At 40.8% G+C, this 22005-nt stretch overlaps 1 protein-coding gene across 1 annotated transcript in view; it reads right to left on the bottom strand.

The window, feature by feature from the left end:
• Positions 1 to 713: 713 nt before the first annotated feature.
• The window catches only part of SKOR2 (SKI family transcriptional corepressor 2), a 39870-nt gene continuing 18578 nt past the window's right edge, over positions 714 to 22005 (bottom strand). Inside the window, exons 7-9 of the mRNA XM_029921555.1 lie at positions 14848 to 14915; positions 6543 to 6608; positions 714 to 1358 (exon numbers count right to left, since the gene is read on the bottom strand). Of these exons, the coding sequence (XP_029777415.1) occupies positions 6546 to 6608; positions 14848 to 14915 (131 nt within the window). The 3' untranslated portion in view covers positions 714 to 1358; positions 6543 to 6545. The remainder of the gene's footprint in view (positions 1359 to 6542; positions 6609 to 14847; positions 14916 to 22005) is intronic.

Here is a 22005-nt window from a genome sequence, read left to right as displayed (position 1 = left end):
CGGCATCCGCACATTATTTTCCATTACTCATCACTGGAAATCTGTTCTCAGACTCCAGGACCTGGTTAGATCCTTCTCTGACTTGGGGTGGGGGGCGAGTATCAAATATCATGGTAATGCATTCTAAACCTCTTTTGAAATCTGTCAAGAGATGCCACTGGTGAGGTACCTCTTCAGTTAGGATGGTCTTTGGCAACTTCATGGTAAGAGGTCTTCCGCATTAGATTTCTGTGCAACCCAGCAAGACCTTGGAAATCCTGGCCCCAAAGGGGTTACCATTTTGGCCCTTCTACTGCATCTGAGAGGCAGAATATTTAGCTTAAAAGGATCTTGGACTTTGATTCAACATCACAGTAAGGAGGAAGGCACAATATCAACTCCATCACCAACACTTTCAGAAGACCTAGTAGGAACAGAGAAGCTTTCTTTACCCATACAAAGATCCTAACATGATGGGGAGGACGCCAGTCACTAACAATGGCCAAAGGAGGCTACCCTAGACTTTAATAATCATTTTTGAAGGAATTCCATTTTCAAAAATAATTTATTCACATATTTTGTCAAAATAATTCTAAAAAGTATTCATTGCTCTTAGTTGCCCCCAATCAAATGTGCACTTAACTACATGAACACAACTATTACTTCATAGTTTTTTTATTATAGACTTTTTTTTATCCACATGAATGTTAAAGAAACTACAACAGAGTTAAATACCATTTTTGATAACATGATTATATTCTTAATTACACTCAATATTAAACTGTAAAATATTTCCAGAGGAATACAATCTTCATTCATACAGCAGGCAAAGTACCAGAGAGGAAGGGGCCACGTGTAAGTCTGTCCAGGTTGTTGTGAGAAGCAGGTTTGTACGGCTGATGCCGACCCAGCTGTTGAAACGTGATCCCCACTCCTAGGACGGGTCTTGTGTTTCTTCCAAGAATCACGACTTAAATGTGAAAGACAGTCTTGCAGAGCTGCTCTCTCCGAGTGTACAGCCCTGAGCTCACTTGGGACCGTCCACGGATTTCCCACCCTGGTTGGCTAACGGCACTCCCACGCTCTGGGTCCAGTTGGCCTTGAAAAACACAAAGACTCAAACTTTGGTTCCACCAAAAGATGCGACAAGCATTGACTGCTCTGGTTGGCTCCCCCCTCCCCCCACTAATGAATGGCCGCTACAGTCTATTTTACATGGTTGTCCATGCTGCTTTGAGGTCACTTGTCCTTGGGTTCTCCCGAACCTGATTTTGTATTTGATTCCCAAGCCCTTTCAATTCGCAGTCTTTATGTGGGTCAGAAGTGCTCAGTGGCAGTCTGTATCTTACAAGAGAACAAGAGTAAGTGGTTCTGGGCACCTGGGACAAAACAAGAAATACAGAATGACAACCTCAGCCCCAGATAGTCAGATAGTTTAAAAACACATCGAGTTGAACATGGTATCCATGAAAACACTTAGTATATCCAGAGAGAAGACAGTTTTAGAACAGTTTGGATGAAATATTGAAATAGTGACTTGAAAGCATCTTCCTTTGTTCCTATATTTGCCTGCTCTATTAGTTTATGCATCTCTGCTGACACTGAGCCAAAGTAAAACTATTAGATCAGAGTGTGCTGGCTTGTTATACCTTCTTTACAGAAATGTCACATTTACTAGGTTCTAGAAGCCCCGGTTTGCTTAAGACAGCCTGCGGTGAAAGGGGCAGACAGAATTTCATGCGCCAGTGCCCTGCTTTGGCTTTGGCTGGATGGCCTGAGTTACATCTATTTTTCTTGTCTTGGGGTGTCTGGGCAACTGTAGAAGCATGACTGTAGTTTTTGTGATTCCACATCAACAAAACCACTGGATTGGCTACTAACTGCATATTTACCACTGATAATAGAGGATGCGGGTCAGGTGATGATTCCCCTGGTACGAATCAGAGGAGAGTGGATGTGGGGTGGCCCTGGCTCAGATCCTGCCACTTGCTCACAGCAAGACCAGAGACAACATAGTCAGCTCTCTGCATGTCAGTTTCCTAAGCTGTAGCCCATGGTGAGAGTAGTGGACTTTCTCTCAATGGCTTGTTTTGGAGATTAAATAAAATAATTGACACAAAGCCTTAAGCAGAGTAGGGGCACGTTGTCAGTCTCAGTGTTGACTCTTGAAAGAACCTCGTCCTATAGGTCTGACTACAGAGGAGAGAAATGGATATGCTATCCCTCCTTTGTCTTTGATCTATACAAAAGGATGACACAGAGTGTTCCATTACTATCCCTCTATATCCTTTTAAGACCTTTTTAGAGTCATTATTTTTATAGCAATTATTTCAGAACTGAAATAAAATGACAATTAGTTACTAAGCACAAATCAAAGATGTAGATATTGTTAGTATAGGGGAAAAAAAAATCTCAAACTCTCCACAAGGTGGAAGGAAGTAGTAATCTGTGATGAAGAAAATGCAGACATAAGGCAAAAGTAGGTTGGTCATGCCTATTGGTGTTATATATGGTCTTGAGCATATTTTAATAAAAGCAGCCCCTTTGTGGGAAAGGAGAGAGAGAGGATGGCAGAAGTCTGGTATGCAAGAGTGGTGTCAACATTTTAGAATTGGCAGAGACTTTGATCAGGCTTGGCAACCTACATTTTATAGATGAGAGTGAGCCTCAAAGAGATTTCATGATATTACTCAAGATAACATAGGAAGGTGGCATCAGATTTAGAAGCCAGACTCTTTCCGAACAAGCCCAGTGATCCTTGGGAGACAGAGAAGTGTAAGAGTCACATAGGCCTGGATTGAATCCTGGTTCTGCCACGTGCTAGCTAAGTGACCTCAGTGAGCCTCAGTGTTACCATGTATGAATGGGGATGACAATAGGATTTACCTTACAGAGCTGTAATGTTCAAAAGAGATAGATAAAGTAGCAAAGAATTTAGCCCAGTACCTGGCATAATCAGTGCTCAACAGATGAATTTATTATTATTTCTGACTTGGTCACAAGTTTCTGTATGACTACGAACAAGCCATATCCCAGGATTCACTTTCCACTTATGTAAAATGATCAAAAGACCTGTGTGCTTCATCTAGCTATAAGGATGACATCTATATAATGTCAAAAAGTGCTTAGAAGAAAAAGGATGTACATTAATGATTAGATTACTGCTGACATCATGGCACTCTTGGTGGTGCAGATGTCACAAAGATCAGAGGGCGTGTCCAAGCAGGACATGGTCACAGAAACAAGCACAGTAAGAGAGACTATCGGGAATAATTCTGGTATGAAAACAGTTCTAGATGCAAGGACAATACACACTACACTTTGAAATATTTTTTTTCAAATGATTTTCATTGTACTGTGAGCTAACAATGAAACAAATATGCAAAGGAGCCCACTGGTTAATCTACTAAGGCTTGTTTTAGAAGATAGTTTGAAGATGAAGAAAGTAAACTACACCTAACACAGCTGGTAGCTAAACAAATAGAATTCATTGCCCCAAAGGGGACTATACCTAGGTTGAAGAAAGGGTTAGATAAATCCATGGGTAATGGGTCTTTAAGGAGTCATCAAGGGAAAGCTAAGAGCATTCAGTGCATGTGCTTAAATTTTAGGGTTGGTATTATTAAGAACAACAATTTGGCTCTTCTAATGGAATTACGCAGTTAGTAAGCTGGTCTGGATGGAACCTTATTTTGACTCAACATGGAATTTCTTACATCCTAATGTAGGGCAAAAACATTTGTAGAGTAGTGATATGTGGCAATACTTGCTCAGCTTATTAAGTGGATTGCCTGTGGTTTTGAAAAGCTTCCTCCTCTTAATAGTCATATTGGAATCCACTGGGTGGCAAGAACACAGCACACTACCTTAAGGGTCACTCTTGCATAAGACATTAATGCATCAGTCCCTAATTTGGAAACCTGTGGTCACTCAGCAAGGCAGAATTTGTCTCTCTCCCTTGGTGTAATGATTTTTATTTTGTAATCTCTCTTGGGGTATTTCCTTGCAGGCTTGGCATGTTGAGAATCAAATACTGCCTCTAACAATATGGTCGTGATTCTCTGCTTGGTTGATTTAGCTCAGCATTTAAGTAACCACTAATCTTCTGAAAGCACCAGGGTCTACTTAGAGAAATCCCTGTTGTCTGCAAGGATGGAAACAAAATCAGCATGAAGGAAGCATTAGTTACTAAACACAAATCAATCTTTTTTTTTTCCACCTAGCTGGATACGATGTCACCGTCAGAGGCATGCTTTCTGGTCAGTGGGTCTTCATTTTGTAGGTACAGAGCAGTTCATCATAAGCAAGGAAGATGAGTTGGGGAATAAGAAGAGGTAAAAAGAGTTTATTGAAGTTCCTAAGTGGAAATCAAACTACATTATAATGGATGAATATCACAAACACGAAGTAAAACAAGTCTGATACAAGACAACATTCAGTACCATGTCCTTTACTAAGTTCAAAATCAGGCAAAGCTGATCTTCATTGTTCATTGAGTGGAGGAATAACTGGGCAGGGGTGTAAGGTGGCTCTCTGGTGCTGGAAGCCTAAGTGGGTTCAGCTTGCGAAAATCCATTGAATTTTGGTTTGTTGACTTCAAGACTTGTATGACTTGATGATTTTTGACCTTTGATGAATATGTGTTATACTTCAATAAAAATGTTATTTAAAAACCACATCCTAATATATTCTCTTTGACTTGAAAGAGAATTAGTTTGACATTTTCGAGTTATTTTTTTAACATTAAATTTTTTTTTTAATGTTTGCTTATTTTTGAGAGGGAGAGAGACAGAGGTGAGCAGGGAGAGGCAGAGAGAGAGGGAGATACAGAATCTGAACCAGGCCCCAGGCTCTGAGCTGTCAGCACAGAGCCCGATGTGGGGCTCAAACCCATGAACCGTGAGATCATGACCTGAGCCAAGTTGGATGCCCAACCAACTGAGCCACCCAGGTGCCCCAACATTTTCAAATTATTATACCTATGAGTTTATCAGTATTATTTTGGGTCATTCTTGCCTTGATTACCTTGGTATTCTGAGTTAAGATTTAGTGAAGTCTGACTGTTCTAAACTTCTTCATTTCACACAAGTGGTGCAAACTTGCCCACTCCAATGAGCAGGACACTGTCCAACGTCAACCTCGGACTTAAGAAGAATACTTGAATATATAGACCAGAACCAGCTCACAGGCCCACTTTGTATAACTTCATGGATATGGAAAAACAATGACTTATTATTTGACTGTCTTCCTTGCAGAGACATCGGCCTACAGAGGACATGAAGTGCATTCATTAGGAGCAAGTGGACATTGAATCTAAAGCCAGGAGCCCTGGGATCTCTTTCCAGCTTTGCAGCGTGGACATGAAACATCACATCTCTCTTCTCCATACCTCAGTTCCTTGTGTGTAAAATGGAGGGAAAGCATATGAATGAGATACTGTATTGGAAAGAGTTCTGAGGTCCTGATGAAACGTGAGTGACATAATCATCATTATTTAAGACAAATGCTGAAGATCATCACTAATAAAGATGATGGCAAGAAGTGGGATTGCCATTTGTACAGGACAGAGGAGGCTTGTGATATGCAGAAAATAGGCATGAAGGGAAGAAAAGGAAGCACACACCTGCATTATACAGAATTCTTTTTGCCAATAGATTCTATTAAGTTGAAGATATGTTCCAGGGGGAGGGATGGGAAAGAATGCTTCTGATAGGAATAGGTCAGACTGATAAATGACCACACTCCTAGTTGGCCATGAGCACTTACTCATGCTCCCTCTGACATCTGAGTTTTCCCCTGATTTAGCAATTCCAGTTGTTAGGTCATCCAAATGTATCGACACAGAAACCGCAAGCCTTAGTTTTGACATCCCTTCAATTCTAACAATTATATATGTCTTCTGTATAATCAAAAAGTTGTTTTTGAAATGTTTAGGTATGTTCTGAATATAGCCAATGAATTTTTACCGTCTTCCTTAGAAGCCTGGAATATTTGTCTTTTAAATTGTTGCCAGGGATGTGACCTTGAACTTGGCTTCAGCTCTAGAGAAACTGTGATTGGTTTAGAGAAAGAACAAATGACTCTTCCTACAGAAGACATTCTCCAAGGTCTATGTTGCCTGCAATTGTTCACAGCACCGTCTGTCAGTGGCTCACTGAAAGCCAGATTTTGGGAAGACTTTTTGAAGCAAAGGAGAGGCAGAGAAGATGAGACACCGTAAACGTGATTGCTGACACTCTGCTTTCTTGCAGAGGCGCAATACTCGGGCTGTCAGGGAGGACCGCGGAGAGCAGAAAACCTCAAAACAGAACAATGATTGCTTCTGCAGACTGAGTTCAAAATTTTTGTTACTTTTAGGAATTTTCCAAGGAATCTACAAAATGTATATAGCCACTGGCTTAGGAAGTCCCATGCCCGGGGCATAACGAAGTTCATCAGCATATTGGCTGAAACAGAGGATGCCACTTTACTAATCCCTTGGGCTATGTCGAACACATCAATAAAGAAAAGAGCTGAGCAGTAACAATCAGTTCAGGAAAATCTTTTTCCTCTGGCAAGCTTACCTTTTAGCTTTTGCTGAGATGGGCACCAAGCTTTTCTTTCCTGATCAAGCTTGCTGCATAGGGGATCTGTAAGATAAAAACAGTCAGAGTGGTCCAGATGAGCTAAATTAAAAAAAATTTTTTTTAATGTTTATTTATTCTTGGGAGAGAGAAAGAGTGCGAGTGGGGGAGGGGCAGAGAGTGATGGAAACACAGAATCTGAAGTAGGCTCCAGGCTCCCCGAACCGCGAAATCATGACCTGAGCTGAAGTCAGATGCTGAATGGACTGAGCCACGCAGGCATCCTCACAGAAGCTAAATTTGCAGAGCGGTGCATAATGGAGACCTATCATCTTGCCTAACAATGTGAATGCCAGTAATTCCCTCCCTAAGGAGAAAAGGTCTCTATCCGATCAGCAACAGCAGGGAGCTTCTGGGATATACCAATTCCTAAGGCCTGTGAAAAAGCAGATCAAGAACAGAACCGGTGATCACAGCAGACTCTTGCTAGAGTTAGTCTCTGAGGTCAGTATATGACATTTCACTTCAAGAAGTTTTTTTTAAATTTGCATTTAATAATATAGTACTCTTATTTTTTATTTAACGAAGTTATTAAACGAAGTTATAATGTTAAAATGTATTTCCAAAGTAAAGAGACAAGGTTGTGATTACAAACTAGTCCAATGCTATCTTTCATTTAATTAGAGTGACACATTGTGCTATCATTATAAATCACAAAGATAAGGTAAACTAAACACAAATTATTACTCTGGGTAATTTCCCAATAACTACTAAGAAGCATCAGAAATAATTGCGCTGAGTGGAAAATATGACCCTTGAGAACACTACCTGGGTAAACTTGAAAAGTGCTTTTCAATGCTGGGACTTTGAATGAAAGCCTATCCCATTTGATACGTTACTTTTCATTAGAAAATCTGGATGGCTTAAGTTGGACTGCATGTATTATTTAGATTTACTTTATCATTATGTTACTTACCTTCATCATTATAAGACTCAGGACTCTAAAGATTTGCATTTATTGTACATTTAAAGAAATAAATATTCAGTTTTCTAGAATATAACGTGAAATATGGCTGTGATGTGAAAGCAGTGAGGAAATAATATTATTTTCATCTGATTAGGCAATGTTTTTGCCTGGCACATACATTCTCCACGGACATATCTGTGTTTTGTTCTCCTGACCCCCCATCCACAAATATAAGCCTTTCTAGGGGGAAGGGACTATGAATCTGCAGTGATGTGAGGGACTAAGATTATTGGGACCACTATGCCATAATAACTGGTCAGTTGAATCAGTCTTTTTAATGGCAAAAAAGAGAGAAGACTATCATAACCATCTCACTATTTTGATACAAAGACCCAATGTGGATGCATCCAACAGGCACATCAAGATCAAGAGCACAGACAGCATGAATGAACTAAAGATTCATTCATGTAGTGCCCTTATGGCACTCATATTTGAGTCCCAACCTCATATTTGAGGACATGGGCTGCAGTGAGCCAGGTGACCATGAGAAGAGCAGTCACATAGGGACCTACTCTTCTTCTCACTTTGCATCATGCCACATCTGCTCTCAACAGAGATACACACTTCCCATCACAGTGTTTGCTACGACATACCAAACACAAGGATTGCCTATCTCTTTCTATGCATGCTGTAACAGAGACTTAAATGGACTTCGATTGGTTAGGATAACACGTAGAAATGATGTAAACCTCAGGGTATGAGGAATTACCTAACACAATGTGTTTGTGTCATGCTCACATTTACAGAGAGTCCTTGACATCAAGACTCTGATACCACAATGATTCAGAAAGTGCTCCATCCTGTTCCGGCCCAGGCACAACTGCAAGGTAACATGGCCAGAGGCCGGCATCAAAGCTGATAAACTACTCATCCCAAACCTAAGAAAACTCTGGGAAGGGCACTGCTTTCAGATATAAGTCAGAATGCCTTTTTTCTTCCTTTCTTTTTCTCCCAGAAACAATGTAGCATTTCATTAAGGTGGGAAGCTGAGAAGAAAAAAAACTTAGGAAAAAAAGGACGTTTCCATATAAGCACACTTGATTCCCAGATCTATAGACTGGAATCTATAGATTTGAATCTGTTTGAAGAATTCCCCACACTCAAACACTGTTGCATTTACATCATTAAAACAAAGTGAAATAAAAGCCAAACAAAAACAAAGACATAAAGTGCAGAAGGTTCTGAGCTGAAAATCATGTATTTTTAATGCTAGGTCCTAAGCCATGAATGATATAGAATATACTAACACATGGCCCAATGGTTCATGGAAATTACCCTATTTCATCGATTCGAAAATGTACTTTTTCCCCCCTTACATTTTTTTTTTATTTAAAAAAATTTTTTTAATGTTTTATTTATTTTTGATACAGAGAGAGACAGAGCATGAGAGGGGGAGGCGCAGAGAGAGAAGGAGACACAGAACCCGAAACAGGCTCCAGGTTCTGAGCTAGCTGTTAGCACAGAGCCTGATGTGGGGCTCGAACCCACTAACGTGAGATCTGACCTGAGCCGAAGTCAGAGGCTTAACCGACTGAGCCACCCAGGCGCCCCTCCCCCTTACATTTTAATGTCTCTGAAATTAGGTGTCTTATAATTGATGGCACTTTTAATATAATAGTTGGAAGTTTCTTTTCTTGTGATGCATCAAGTAATGGTGCCTCTTACAACTGACAGTGCTTCGGATTCCAGGAAATTCGATAATGGATTTCACAGAGACCTCAGGAAACACTCCCCAACTTAGGAGCTCAGGCCCCTGGAGGCTCCATTTGAGCTAATTTTTCTATGTACATTTTCTGCACTAGAACTTACAAAACTTTCTTTCCATTTTGACCAGCTTACTATTTTTTAAAATTGTTTATTAATTTTTCAGAGAGAGAGAGAAAGAGCACAAGTAGGGGTGGGACAGAGAGAGAGGGAGACACAGAGTCTGAAGCAGGTTCCAGGCTCTGAGCTGTCAGCACAGAGCCTGCTGCAAGGCTTGGAACTCGTGGACTGTGAGCTCATGACCGAAGTCGGATGCTTAACTGACTGAGCCACCCAGTGGCCCCATCCATTTTGACCAGCTTAGAAATCATCAAGATTGGCATGGACCGCCCCCCCCTCAAAATCCCTCAAAGCCATATAAGATCTAAAATGATTATCTAGTTGGCGCTAGTCTGTCAAAAGTCTGGGGTCTTACCGAAAAAGATAACTTCCTAGTTTGTGGCAAGAAAGAATTAGCCTGAGCTCAGACATTCAGGTAGGTTAACACGTCAAAAGGAGAAAGAGGAGAAGGCCACGTAACTAAAGGAGAAGTGATTGCCTTGTCAGGATGCACAGCAATCGATCAATAACGGGAAAAGGACGCACTGTCGTCGGAGTCTGTCTGCTGCTGGAGAAGGTTAAGGCAGCACCCATGCCTCTGACTTCCAGGGACGACCTTTTCTTGCATATTTAGACACAAAACCAAAATCCTCTAGAGACCTAGGGATCTTTTCCTAAGAATATAGTGTCAAATAGTAACTGTTCTACCTACCTTAAAAAAAATACATAGCACATATTTTTAAAAACTCTCTGGGTTGAGACGTTAGAAGTCTGGGCAAGTTCCCATCCCAATGAATCCTGGAGGACCTCCAAGGAAAGACGGTATCACTGAAGAGCCATTTCCTTGCCAAGGGGGGCAGGCCCCACCAGCAATAAACACCCCGCTCCTTTCCCTGCAAGGAAGCTCTGTGCTCCCAGCCCCAGGAAGTTGTAAACTGCTGTTTTACAAGTCCACAGTGAATGAAACATTAGTACAAAATCTATCGATTGAATGTTATTTTAATTGAGGCTTTTAATGAAGAACTTTGAGACCCGGTCCCCCAGGCTGCGTGTGAGTGCAGCATTCTGGGTAAGACAGCAGAGGGCGCTTCGAGACTAGCACATGTTCTCCATCTGCGCGCCTGGAGGTAGCCATCCAGCAAGTTCAAAGGATGTGAATCTGGATCTAGCCATTTATCACAGGCTCTCTTGTGCAGCTTCACAACGTCCTTCGAGAACTCTGACTAAAGGCGAGCATGTTTTCAACAAACCTACCGTAGTAGCTTCTATACAGATGCACTGGCTTGAAAGAAAATTGTTGCCATATTATCAATGAAAAAAAAAGTGATCAAGGCATCATAATGTGTAAATTATATTCTTGTCCAGTCCTTGAAAAACCTTAAGCAAAAGGTAATACACTGAGTAAAATATCTTCAGTCTTTTTTAATTTTTAAAAATTGAAATATCATTGATACACAACATTGTCTTAGCTTTTTCATCTTCTTAACCATACAGGATGATGGGTTTTGTTTTCAAAATGGAACTAAATTTTCCTAGAATCACAACCCACTTGTGAATGAGATTCCGCTGCCCCCCCCCCCACTGTGCTGTTCCACACACTAAGATTTTCATGAGTTTGTTAAATTTTGGAACTTGTGTATTTGGTTCATAGTAAGAAGAATATATCTTTGCTTATATAACTAACTCTGGCTTAGTAAGGAAAACATTTTAAGCATTTGAAAACCCAGGGCAGGGGTGGAAGTCTTTACTACAAACCGCGTGAAGTACTATAAACTCGGTTTATAAATTATAAATTTATAAATTATAAATTATCTTGTTGCCCATGTATAAATGTTAAATAAACCGCATGTGCTTTAAACCTCATGTTGAGATAAACACACATTCATTTAAAAGTGTACAAAGAGAGTCAGTTATTTGACTCCACAGTCATTACAACTTTGCATTTAACAAACTGAAAAAGGAAGCAATGGTACAGAAATTATAGTCAGCAGAGAATCTAAAAGTGCAGGATCCAAAGAAATTCATAAGTTTTCTTTCTACAGCAATGATACCCAAGATGCTTTCGATATAATCTTTTGAATAAGAACACTGCGTAACAGCATAGGATAAATGTATTGTGGGTCTGTGGGAATTCTTACAAAATATGATGGTTTTAATATATTTGATTTTTTCCATGATTGCAGGATAGGATGGTTTTTTTATGTCATCTAAAGGGAAAAAAAGCCTATTCAGTAGGCAAATGACTATTCTGTAATATATGCTCTGCAAGCTTTAAATATAAAATAATTTAAATATAAAACAAGAAAATAATTTTGAGTGAACTGCTCTATTCTCAGGAAGCAAAGCATGTAACCATATTTACTGATGAATTAGATCATTCAACTAAAACTATTGAGCAAGTCAATAATTATGATATCTAGCAACTTCTTGAGAATTTTAGATAGAATTCTATAAGGACATTACCACCCCCTCCCAACATACACACACACTTTAGCAAATGAAACAAGCTGAATAAAGGATTTGATAAACTTCTGTTCAGGTAAACTTGAGTCTGCTGCCTCAATTCCAAAGCAGAGGGTATAATGTGAACCCAGGTCCTTCCCCCACAAAAATATATCTAGGCACCAGGACCTGAATAGTCCCGGTATTAGAGGGGCTGCTTTGAGAAGGGGCATGCTATGAAATTTATTACTCATACTGGCATAGCATCTGATGACTTACACGGGCATTTCATATTTACTAGGCACCTGTGCCTTACTTACTATATTCCTATCAAGGCACAGGTTAGAGCCTGCGGGTTCCTTTGGCTGAGGAGCTGACACTGAGTGGACTATATGGGAGCAGTCTTCAGCTGAAGCTTGCAGACCTGTCAGCTTGTGTCTGTTAGTCACAAGGACGGTACAGTAATCCGGAAACACCTCATGATTCACAGACACGGCTTTCTGTAGTCGTTTTAGTAGTAGTTTCTTAGCACAAAAGAAAATTTGAGGAAATCAAGAACAAGCCAGGGAAATTTGGAAAAGAACTGAGGCCCACTCGATCAGAGTATCAAAGTTGAATCAGGGGTCGTCCCCGGGTGGTGGTTCATTCAGCAAATGTTTATGATAGCTGATGACAGGTGCGGGGACAGCATGCAGACCCTCCCCATATTAAGGCAGGGAACACAAGAGAAGAAATGGGAGGGACAAATCATGTCTGCTTCCCCTGTTTCATGTTGTCAGCCGAGAGGAGGTTTTGTGGATTTCAGAAATTCTATGGCACCTACAGGGCTGGGGGGAAAATGTCTAGCTTCTCCCAAAGAATTTAATTTGTGACCAGGAATTATTTACTATCTAGAGAAATCTGAATTAATAAGACTTATCTACATAAATGAATATATGATGATAAAATATTTTGCAATACAGTGTAATAAAAACATTTAATAATACCAATTTATATCTTCCATGTATCAAATATCTCAAAAGACATGAGACATTTCTTCTTCTATCAATACCGCTTGCTTACTACATGGACACAATGTCATTTCCTCTTTGACTAAAGAAACCAAATGTCACAGAAAATTAAGAGGTAAAGCTACATAACTGACCTAAAATAGGGGCACTGAAATAAATACTTACTCCCCTTCCTAAAGCCCATTTTTCTTTACCCAACCATGCTGAAATCACAAATTTTTTGTTGTATGCGTGGCATTTTTTGTCTTAAGAATCTGAAAGTGATGTGTAAAATCAGTAAGGTCTGAAAATGTTATATCCTTCTGCTTCCAAATCTATATTTAGATTTTTCCTTTAGATAGGAGTGCCTGGCTGATTTGGTCGGTTGAGTGTGCGATTCTTGATCTTGGGGTTGTGGGTTCAAGCCTCACATTGGGTGTAGAGATTACTGAAAAATAAAATACTTAAAAAAATTCTTCCTTTGGACAAAGAAAACAATAAGAATAGTCACAGAGAGCAATTAATAGCTCTTATTGTCAAAAGCTAAGAATAGTAGAGACATTTTTTTTAAACCTCTAAGGGGGCTTAGTTACCAATCAATTAAGAAAAATCCTTCTGCACTACCCCTCCCCCCACCCATGACTTCAGGTGCCAAAAAATCAAACACAAACAAACAAAAAAAACAGAAGAAAGGTCCAGTTTAAGAGGCATCTTACACTGAGGTGGCTTTCAGAACAGAGTATTAATGAGCACTTGAGGTCAATGAAAACCAGCAGTAATGGTAAGAGTACAAACAGCACTTTCATCAGAGCCCCCAGAATGGGGAAAAACCTCAGGCACGACCAGGCTGCTTTAAAAATGACTCCGAGGGGCTCCTGGATGGCTCAGCGGGTTACATGTCCGATGTTGGCTCAGGTCATGATCTCACAGTTCCTGAGTTCAAGCCCTGCATCAGGCTCTGGGCTGACAGTCCATTTTGGATTGTGTCTCCTTCTCTCTCTGCCCCTCCCCTGCTCATGTTTTGTCTCTCTCTCTCTCTCTCTCTCAAAAATAAACATTCAAAAAACTTTAAAAATAAATAAAAAATAAAAATGACTCCGAGCAATCTTCATTAACACAAGCATGATTTCTCTGATGCAAAAGGAAAACATTAGTACCTATCTTCCTTGAGTTATCCTGACAGACAGCTAGCTAGACAAGACAGGCGGGTATATGCAGATACATGCTTAATAACGTACAAGTAACACGGACCAGCTCAGAAACGCCCAGCAACCCCAATTATAATAGCCATGCTGGGAATACCACTAAGGATCAGTGTATGTCTTCCTCCGGGTGATAACAAATATCTTACAAATATGGAGCAGAAATTCTATTCCCCACTGTACTCATGAAAATGAGAGAGCATGGGAGACGGTTTTAAAGGGCAGTGAATTCAGAATGAGAAAAACCAAAGAGCCAACATAAAACCCCACTATGTGTATTTACCAAGCACCTTCCTGCTTCCCTGTTTCTACATAAATACATCTTAGTGTCCACTTTTCAGTATGATTAGAAGACGGTGAATAACACACTTCACTTGGAAATGATCATTTCTTTGAATCACCCCTCAAGTGACTTTAATTAAGTGTATTTATACTAAGTTCTATTGGCAGCAGAGGGGGTGGCTCAGGTCTGGGTCCCAAAAGGAGAGGAAGAGAGCAGACAATGACCCTCCGCTGAGCTTCTAGCACACCCCAGCGCCCCGTGTTCACAAGTTTGCACAGTGGGAGACGATGCAGGTACTTCTGACTCACCCACAGACACAGTTTACACATCTGTCTATTAACACATGGTAGGTAGTTACATTTCGAGGAAACGACTGACACATCTGTTTATCCTGTGTTTAAGTAAATCTTTCAGTAATTAGCATCTCAACCAGCTGAGAGGTAAGTGGTAAGTGGACCAAAGGGTTTCACGGCAAAAAAGTTGAACAGTTTCGCTCACACCGGGTGGTTTGCAAACAAACCCATCAATTACATTGATTTTTAAGTAGAAATCATCTTACAATTTGTAATTGCTGCACCATTTCTTCTCGGTAGGCTAGTTCCCTTTTCATCTGATCCTGAAAATTATCTGGTAGGAGAGAGAAATAGAGAAAGACATCAATTAAAGTTGCAAAACCTTATTTTTGTAATTTTAGTAAAAATGTTCCTGATGGTGCCGGAGAAGCCCTTCTCCCTTTTTGGTAGTTTTAGAAAGTGTTGTGGTTTTTTTTTTTTTTTTTAAATAAATCATATGGCTTTTTGAAGGGATGGTTTTAAGGCTCTGCATTGAGAACAGACAGAAATGTTTTTTCTTAATTTTTTAATGTTTTATTTATTTTTGAGACAGAGAGACAGAGCATGAGCAAGGAGGGACAGAGAGAGAGGGAGACACAGAATCGGAAGCAGGCTCCAGGCTCTGAACTGTCAGCACAGAGCCCAATGCAGGACTTGAACCCAAGAACATGAGATCCTGACCGGAGCTGAAGTCAGAGGCTTAACCGACTGAGCCATCCAGGCACTCCAAGAACAGACAGAAAATTTCTAGAGGGTAGGGTCTCTATCTCATAGTTCCCAGTATCCCATGGCCTAGGGGACCCCTCACATATAACTAGTCAGGAACATATGTGCGGTCGTGCTCTCCACCTTGTGCACTCGACCAGGGCACAGGTCATGGAGAGCTTCCACTGTCTTCAGAAGGCTAGTGCGAGTGAAGGGGTGAACCTCGGGTCTATGCGGATCATAGGAAATGTGGACCCTTGTGCACATCGTGCCTCCTGGGTGATAAGACAAAGGTCCGTTAGCCACGCCTGCCTCACCTCAAACCCAAAAGAGAGATAAACATACTCGGACTCTCCCAACCTGCCAACTCTCTCACCCTGCATCAGCCTAATTTTGTCGTCCCCCGTGGACGGGGAGCAGTTTTAGGGACCTTGCCTGCATCCGAGAAAAGGGTGGGGGAGGAACTTTCAGAGATACTGTTATGCGAAGTGTCTTTGCCTGTCTTCGTATTGATCATCTTTATTGGGAAAGAACTTTCCAACGTGTATCATGTTGCAACCTCTCCATGTGATCTTTTTAAAACTGTGAGTCCTGCGACCTTTAGCATTTTCTGCCTTAAATGAGAACCTCACACACTTTCCTGTTGAATCTGTGGTGGGTAGTCAGGGTAGCAGTTTGGAGAAACCAGAAACTGTCACATCTTTTCCTGTGCTCTTACTTTCACCTCTGCAGCCACTGGTGTGTGAGTTCTTTAGGGTCGGACTCCATCCTTGCCTCCCTTTGCCATAGTCACCTCCCCAACGCTGACATCTCTTCCCTGAATAGCTTCTCACCCTACCGCTTGGCCTCGGGTCCCTCCCTCTGCTATCCCTTTGCTTCTGCTGAAAAATCTATGATATAGATTCCCAACACTTACAGGATGATGAGTCCTTTACCTTTTGTGAGATGCTGGGGACTTGGATATTAAAAAACATTGTCCTTTTAATTTTTTTGACTTCTACCTTTCGATATTATTTGAATTCCTTCCCCATCCCACGCATGTTTTTAAAATTAGTCAATTAATTAATTAATTTTAGAGCAGTTTAGGTTCACCACAAAATTAAGGGGAAGGTACAGGGATTGCCCATGTACCCACTGCCCCCACCCCTGCATATCCTCCCTCATTATCAACAACCCTCCCCAGAAGGAACATTCGTTACAGCAGATGGACCTACATTGACACATCATCATCATCCAAAGTCCATGTTTTGTCTTAAGGTTCATCTTCGGTACTGTACGTTTTATGGATTTGGGCAAATATATAATGACCTATATCCACCATTAAAATATCAGAATATCCACCAGTACAATTTCAGAGAAAATATATAGAGTATTTTCACTGTCTTAAAATCCTCTGTGCTCTGCCTATTCAACCCCTCCTCCACCCCACCCCTGGCAACCCCTGATGTGTTTGTCTCCACAGCTTTGCCTTTTATATATTTTTAAAAAGACTCATTCCCATCAGAAGCTCACCTGACTGAACCACCTCAGCACCCCTCCACCCCCGCCCCAAATCTCCAGTCTTTAAATGCCTAAGCTTTGTAAGCACAGAACCAATAGTATAACTTACTTTGACCTGTGATGAACTGTTATTATGCTCTGTTGTGAACAATGGAAATGGATATGATATTTTAAACTGATTATGCTTATATATTGTGGGTTAAGTCAACATCAGTGAAGAGACTGGACTCTTTATAATATAGCTACATTAAAAACATTGGGGAAATTGAAAAAAATATAAAAAAGACCCATTCCCTACTCTCATCTTTGAATTTAATGGGGAAGGTATTGCAATGGGGGTAAGTATGTGGCACAATGCAGAGGACAAGGAAGAAGCCCTATCCTCTCCGGGAGTTAAGGGAGAGGAAATGCTTTAGTAGAGACATAGAGAACAATATTTTATAGAAAGACAAGGGGGGAATGAGTGGGGAACAGCAAGTGGCTGAGTAGGTTGTAGCAAAGAGGGCAGAGGAAGCCCCTGCACCCCATCACCCACCAAACCTGACTTGGGTACCTCCCTGGGATACCAAAAGATGATAAGGACAGTTCAGAGTGGAATGGTGACACTCAGTCCGTACTTAATTCATGCTCATTGCTCTAGTAGAGTCCACTTAATACAATTCTTTAAGATAAAATGAAAAAAGGGGCACCTGGGTGGCTCAGTTGGTTAAGCGTCCAGCTTTGGCTCAGGTCATGTTCTCACAGTTTGTGGGTTCAAGCCTTGCATTGGGCTCTGGGCTGACAGCTCGGAGCCTGGAGCCTGCTTTGGATTCTGTGTGTGTGTGTGTGTGTGTGTCTCTCTCTGTCCACCTCCCACGTGTACTCTCTCTCTCTCAAAAGTAAATAAACATTAAAAAAAGATTAAAAAAATAAAGTATTAAAGCATTAGAAAAAGTGGTGAATATTTTTATAAAATTTGTGTGGGGAAGGGTATCAATGATAGAGAAACCAAAAAAGGAAAAGATTAATAGGTTTGATTAGACAAACATTTAAAATTTCAGTATGACAGGGGCACATGGGTGGCTCAGTCAGGTAAGCGTCTGACTTAGGCTCAGGCCATGATCTCACAGTTCGTGGATTCAAACCCCATATTGGGCTCTGTGCTTACAGCTCAGAGCTCAGAGCCTGCTTCAGATTCTGTGTCTCCCTCTCTCTCTCTGATCCTCCCCTGCTCAAGCTGTCCCTCTCTCAAAAATAAAATAAAACATTAAAAAATCTTTTTAAAAATTAAAAAAATACAACTTCAGTATGACAATAAACTACAAAAAAAATTGAACCCTCAAAACATAGAAGATTATAGTCAACATCGGCAGCTAATTGATACAAATAAAAAAATGTTTGATGTGGGGCGCCTGGGTGGCTCAGTTGTTAAGTGTCTGACTTCAGCTCAGGTCATGATCTCACAGTCCTTGGGTTTGAGCCCCATGTCAGGCTCTGTGCTGGTAGCTCAGAGTCTGGAGCCTGCTTCAGATTCTGTGTCTCCCCCTCTCTCTGCCCCTCCCTCATTCATGTTCTCTCAAAAAGAAATAAAAACATTAAAAAAGAAAAAAAGAAAAGAAAATAATGTTGATGTGACAAAGAATATTTTAGTATATAAAGAGTTCATAGAGATCAATAAGAATACTGAGAAGAGAATATCATGGTCATTCACAAAACCTACAAATGGTAGGTTCATTCACAAAACCTACAAATGTTTACCCTCCCTAGCAATGATAGGAAACAGTATAAGCTACTATTTTTGCATTTAAGTTAGCAGAGATTAAAAGAAAAGGTAGTAGGCGGTGTTCCAAGATTGGGAGTATAAATTAGTACAGCCTTTCTGGAAAGCAAAACGACATTATGTCATCAAGAGCTTTAAAAAGTTCATATTCTTCAACACAGGAATCCTTGCAGGGGTTTACCCCAAGGGAATCACCATAGATGTGTGTAAGGATTTAGTTACAGTGAAGCCCATCACCTAGACCTTTGATAACTTTAATGTCCGACATATATAGTACATTTCTCAACTCAAAATGTATTAAAGACCTAAATCTGAGACCCAAAACCATAAGGGAAAGAACACAGGCAGTAATTTCTTCAACATCAGTCATAGCAACATTTTTCTTGATATGTCTCCTCAGGCAAGGGAAGCTAGAGCAAAAATAAACTATTGGGATGACATCAAAATAAAAAGCTTTCGTACACTGAAGGAAACCATCCACAAAACAGAAAGGCAACATACTGAGTGGGAGAACATATTTGCAAATGACATATCTGGTTAGGGGTTAATATCCAAAATATATAAAGAACTTATACAACTCCATAACAACAAAACTAATCTGATTAAAGAATGGGCAGAGAACCTAAATAGACATTTTTCCAAAGAAGACAGACAGATGGCCGACAGACACGTGAAAAGATGCTCAGTATCACTCATCGTGAGGGAAACACACATCAAAACCACCATGAGATGTGGTTACACCTCACCCCTGTCAGAATGGCTAACATCAAAAACACAAGGGACAGGGAGGGTTAGCAAGGACCTGGAGAGAAAGGAACCCTTGTGCGCTGCTGATGGAAATGCAAACTGGTGCAGCCACTGTGGAAAACAGTATGGAGGCTCCTCAAAAACTTCAAAATAGAAATACCATAGGATCCAATTATTCTACTATTGGGGTTTTACACAAAGAAAACAAAAACACAAATTCAAAAAGATATGTACCTCTGTTTACTGCAGTGTTGTTTATAATAGCCGATATATGAAAGCAACCTAAGTGCCCATCAATGGACGGATGGATAAAGAAGATGTGCTATATATACACACAATGGAAGACTACACAGCCACAAAAATGATGTGGTGGGTTTTTTTCTTAATTTTAATTTTTTTGCCATTTGGGACAACATGGACGGACCTAGAGGGTCTTATGCTAAGTGAAGTAAGTCAGACTGAGAAAGACAAATGCCGTATGATTTCACTCATATATGGAATCTAAAAAACAAAACAAATGAACAAACAAGCAAACAAACAAAAGCAGAATGAGATCCAAAGTACAGAGAATGAACTGAAGGTTGCTGGAAGGGAAGGGATGAAATGGGCAAAGAGGTGAAGGAGAGTGGGAGGCACAGTCTTGCAGATTTATGGAATGAAGTCATGGGCACAAAGGCACAGCACGGGGAATATAGTCAATGACGCTGTGATAGCGTCGTGTGGAGACCGGTGTAGCTACGCTTGCTGTGAGCGTTGAATACAGAGATGTTGAGTCACTAGTGCACCCCTGAAACTAACATAACACTGTGTGTCAACCAAACTCAAATAAACAGGGTAAAAGATGGAGTGTATGATATTTCATTTTGTTAAAAAAAAAGATTCAATATGCATTAAAAAGCTGAAACTCCAAAATGTTAACATTGGTTCTCTCCAGGTGACAAGATTACAGATGATTTTTCTTTCCTTCCCTTTGAATTTCCATACGTTTAAAGTTTTCTATAACAAACACGTGTATAACTTTGGAGATCTAAAAACTGTTAATTGGCAAATGGAAAAAAAAACCTAAAATTTCTTCTGTGTTCTAAAGGTTGATGAAGGCACGATTTAAGGACAGAGAAAAAAAATCATTAAGTCGACTTCTCTAATGAGACTCACTTAAAACCCAACTATTTCTGGAAAATGATAGTATAAAAGGAGTTAGCAGAGGAAAGCACTGATGAGAAGTGTGCCAGCCAACACAGCAGCAAGGGCTGTGCTCTACAAATGTGGACAGTCTGCAAAGCCAGTGTTTTACAGAGAGCCTACCTTCCCCAGGCCAGAAATAGGAGAACCCATCTGGTATATCTGGTCTACACAGGAGATCCCACTCATGAAGCTTTGGGTCTTACTTTGTTTACATCGTGTTCATTTTGTTATCACCAGTCTCTTTTTAAAATTTTTTAATGTTTGCTTTAGAGAGAGAGAGAGAGCATGAGCAGGGGAGGGGGAGAGAGAGAGGGAGAGGGAGACACAGAATCCGAAGCAGGCTCCAAGCTGTCAGCACAGAGCCCAACACGGGGCTCAAACCCTCGAACCGTGAGATCGTCACCTGACCCAAAGTCCTACGCTTAACTGACTGAGCCACCCAGGTGCCCCGCTGTGATCACTGCTTTTAACATCTATCAGGCCTTTTCATCTGTCTTGTGTTCTAGAATTCCTCCACCACTCTCTTTCTGGAGTATGGCACAAAAAGGGAGAGGAAAGCACTCAACACTGAATGACTGTGGTAACAGTGGGGGATGGAAGATGAGATGGCCATATTTAAGTAGATGAAATGTGGTTTAAAATTTTTGTGTGTGTTTAATGTTTATTTTTGAGAGAGTGAGAGTAGCAGTGCACGAGCAGGGGAGGGGCAAAGAGAAAGGAAAACACAGACTCCGAAGCAGGCTCCAGGTTCTGAGCTGTCAGCACAGAGCCTGACGCAGGGCTCAAACCCATGAATCATGAGATCATTTCCTGAGCCAAAGTAGGATGCTTAACCTACGGAGCCATGCAGGTGCCCCTCTAGAATGTTTTCAATAAAAGTAACATGGAAGAATAGTTCTCTCTAAGAATCTAAAATGATGATGTAGTCAAAATCTACCGCTGAAATATTTCATGAAGCCCCAGTCACTGGGCCTTCCCTGTCATAACTGACAGGCCTCTCCTTCAGTTCTCTTAAGTACCATGAATTTGTCACATGCAAATCCAAGGACTCAACTTATGAGCCCTCACTAATCTCCTTTATACGACAGTTTTGGGTTTCCCAATCTCATCCTTCATTGTCAGTTTTAATCTCTTTGAATATAACACCAAAATGTGTATCAGTCACTTACTGAGAGTACATCATGTCCACATTATGCCAGGTGCTGTGTGGCCAGCAACAGAACATTTTCCTGAACTCATTGACAATGCCACGGGGTAGAGGGCGGTAGCAGGTGTGAAATAAGAAAGAAATCAACACAAACCCCCTTAGGGCTAGAAATAAATATAGTGGGATGTCCACAAAAAGTGCCTACTGCAAGACTAGGAAGGCTTCCTGGAGGCGGTGGCTTGAACTAAGTGTCCTAAGGTGAGAGGAGGCATTCTAGACTAGAGAAATGTAGTCTGCAGAGGTGAAAGCAAGAGAGCAGAGCGATCTGTAGGGCACCTGGAG

This window comes from Suricata suricatta, chromosome 14, assembly GCF_006229205.1.
Source record: "Suricata suricatta isolate VVHF042 chromosome 14, meerkat_22Aug2017_6uvM2_HiC, whole genome shotgun sequence".
Taxonomy (NCBI): Eukaryota; Metazoa; Chordata; class Mammalia; order Carnivora; family Herpestidae; genus Suricata; species Suricata suricatta.
This window is presented reverse-complemented; position numbering and strand designations above follow the sequence as displayed.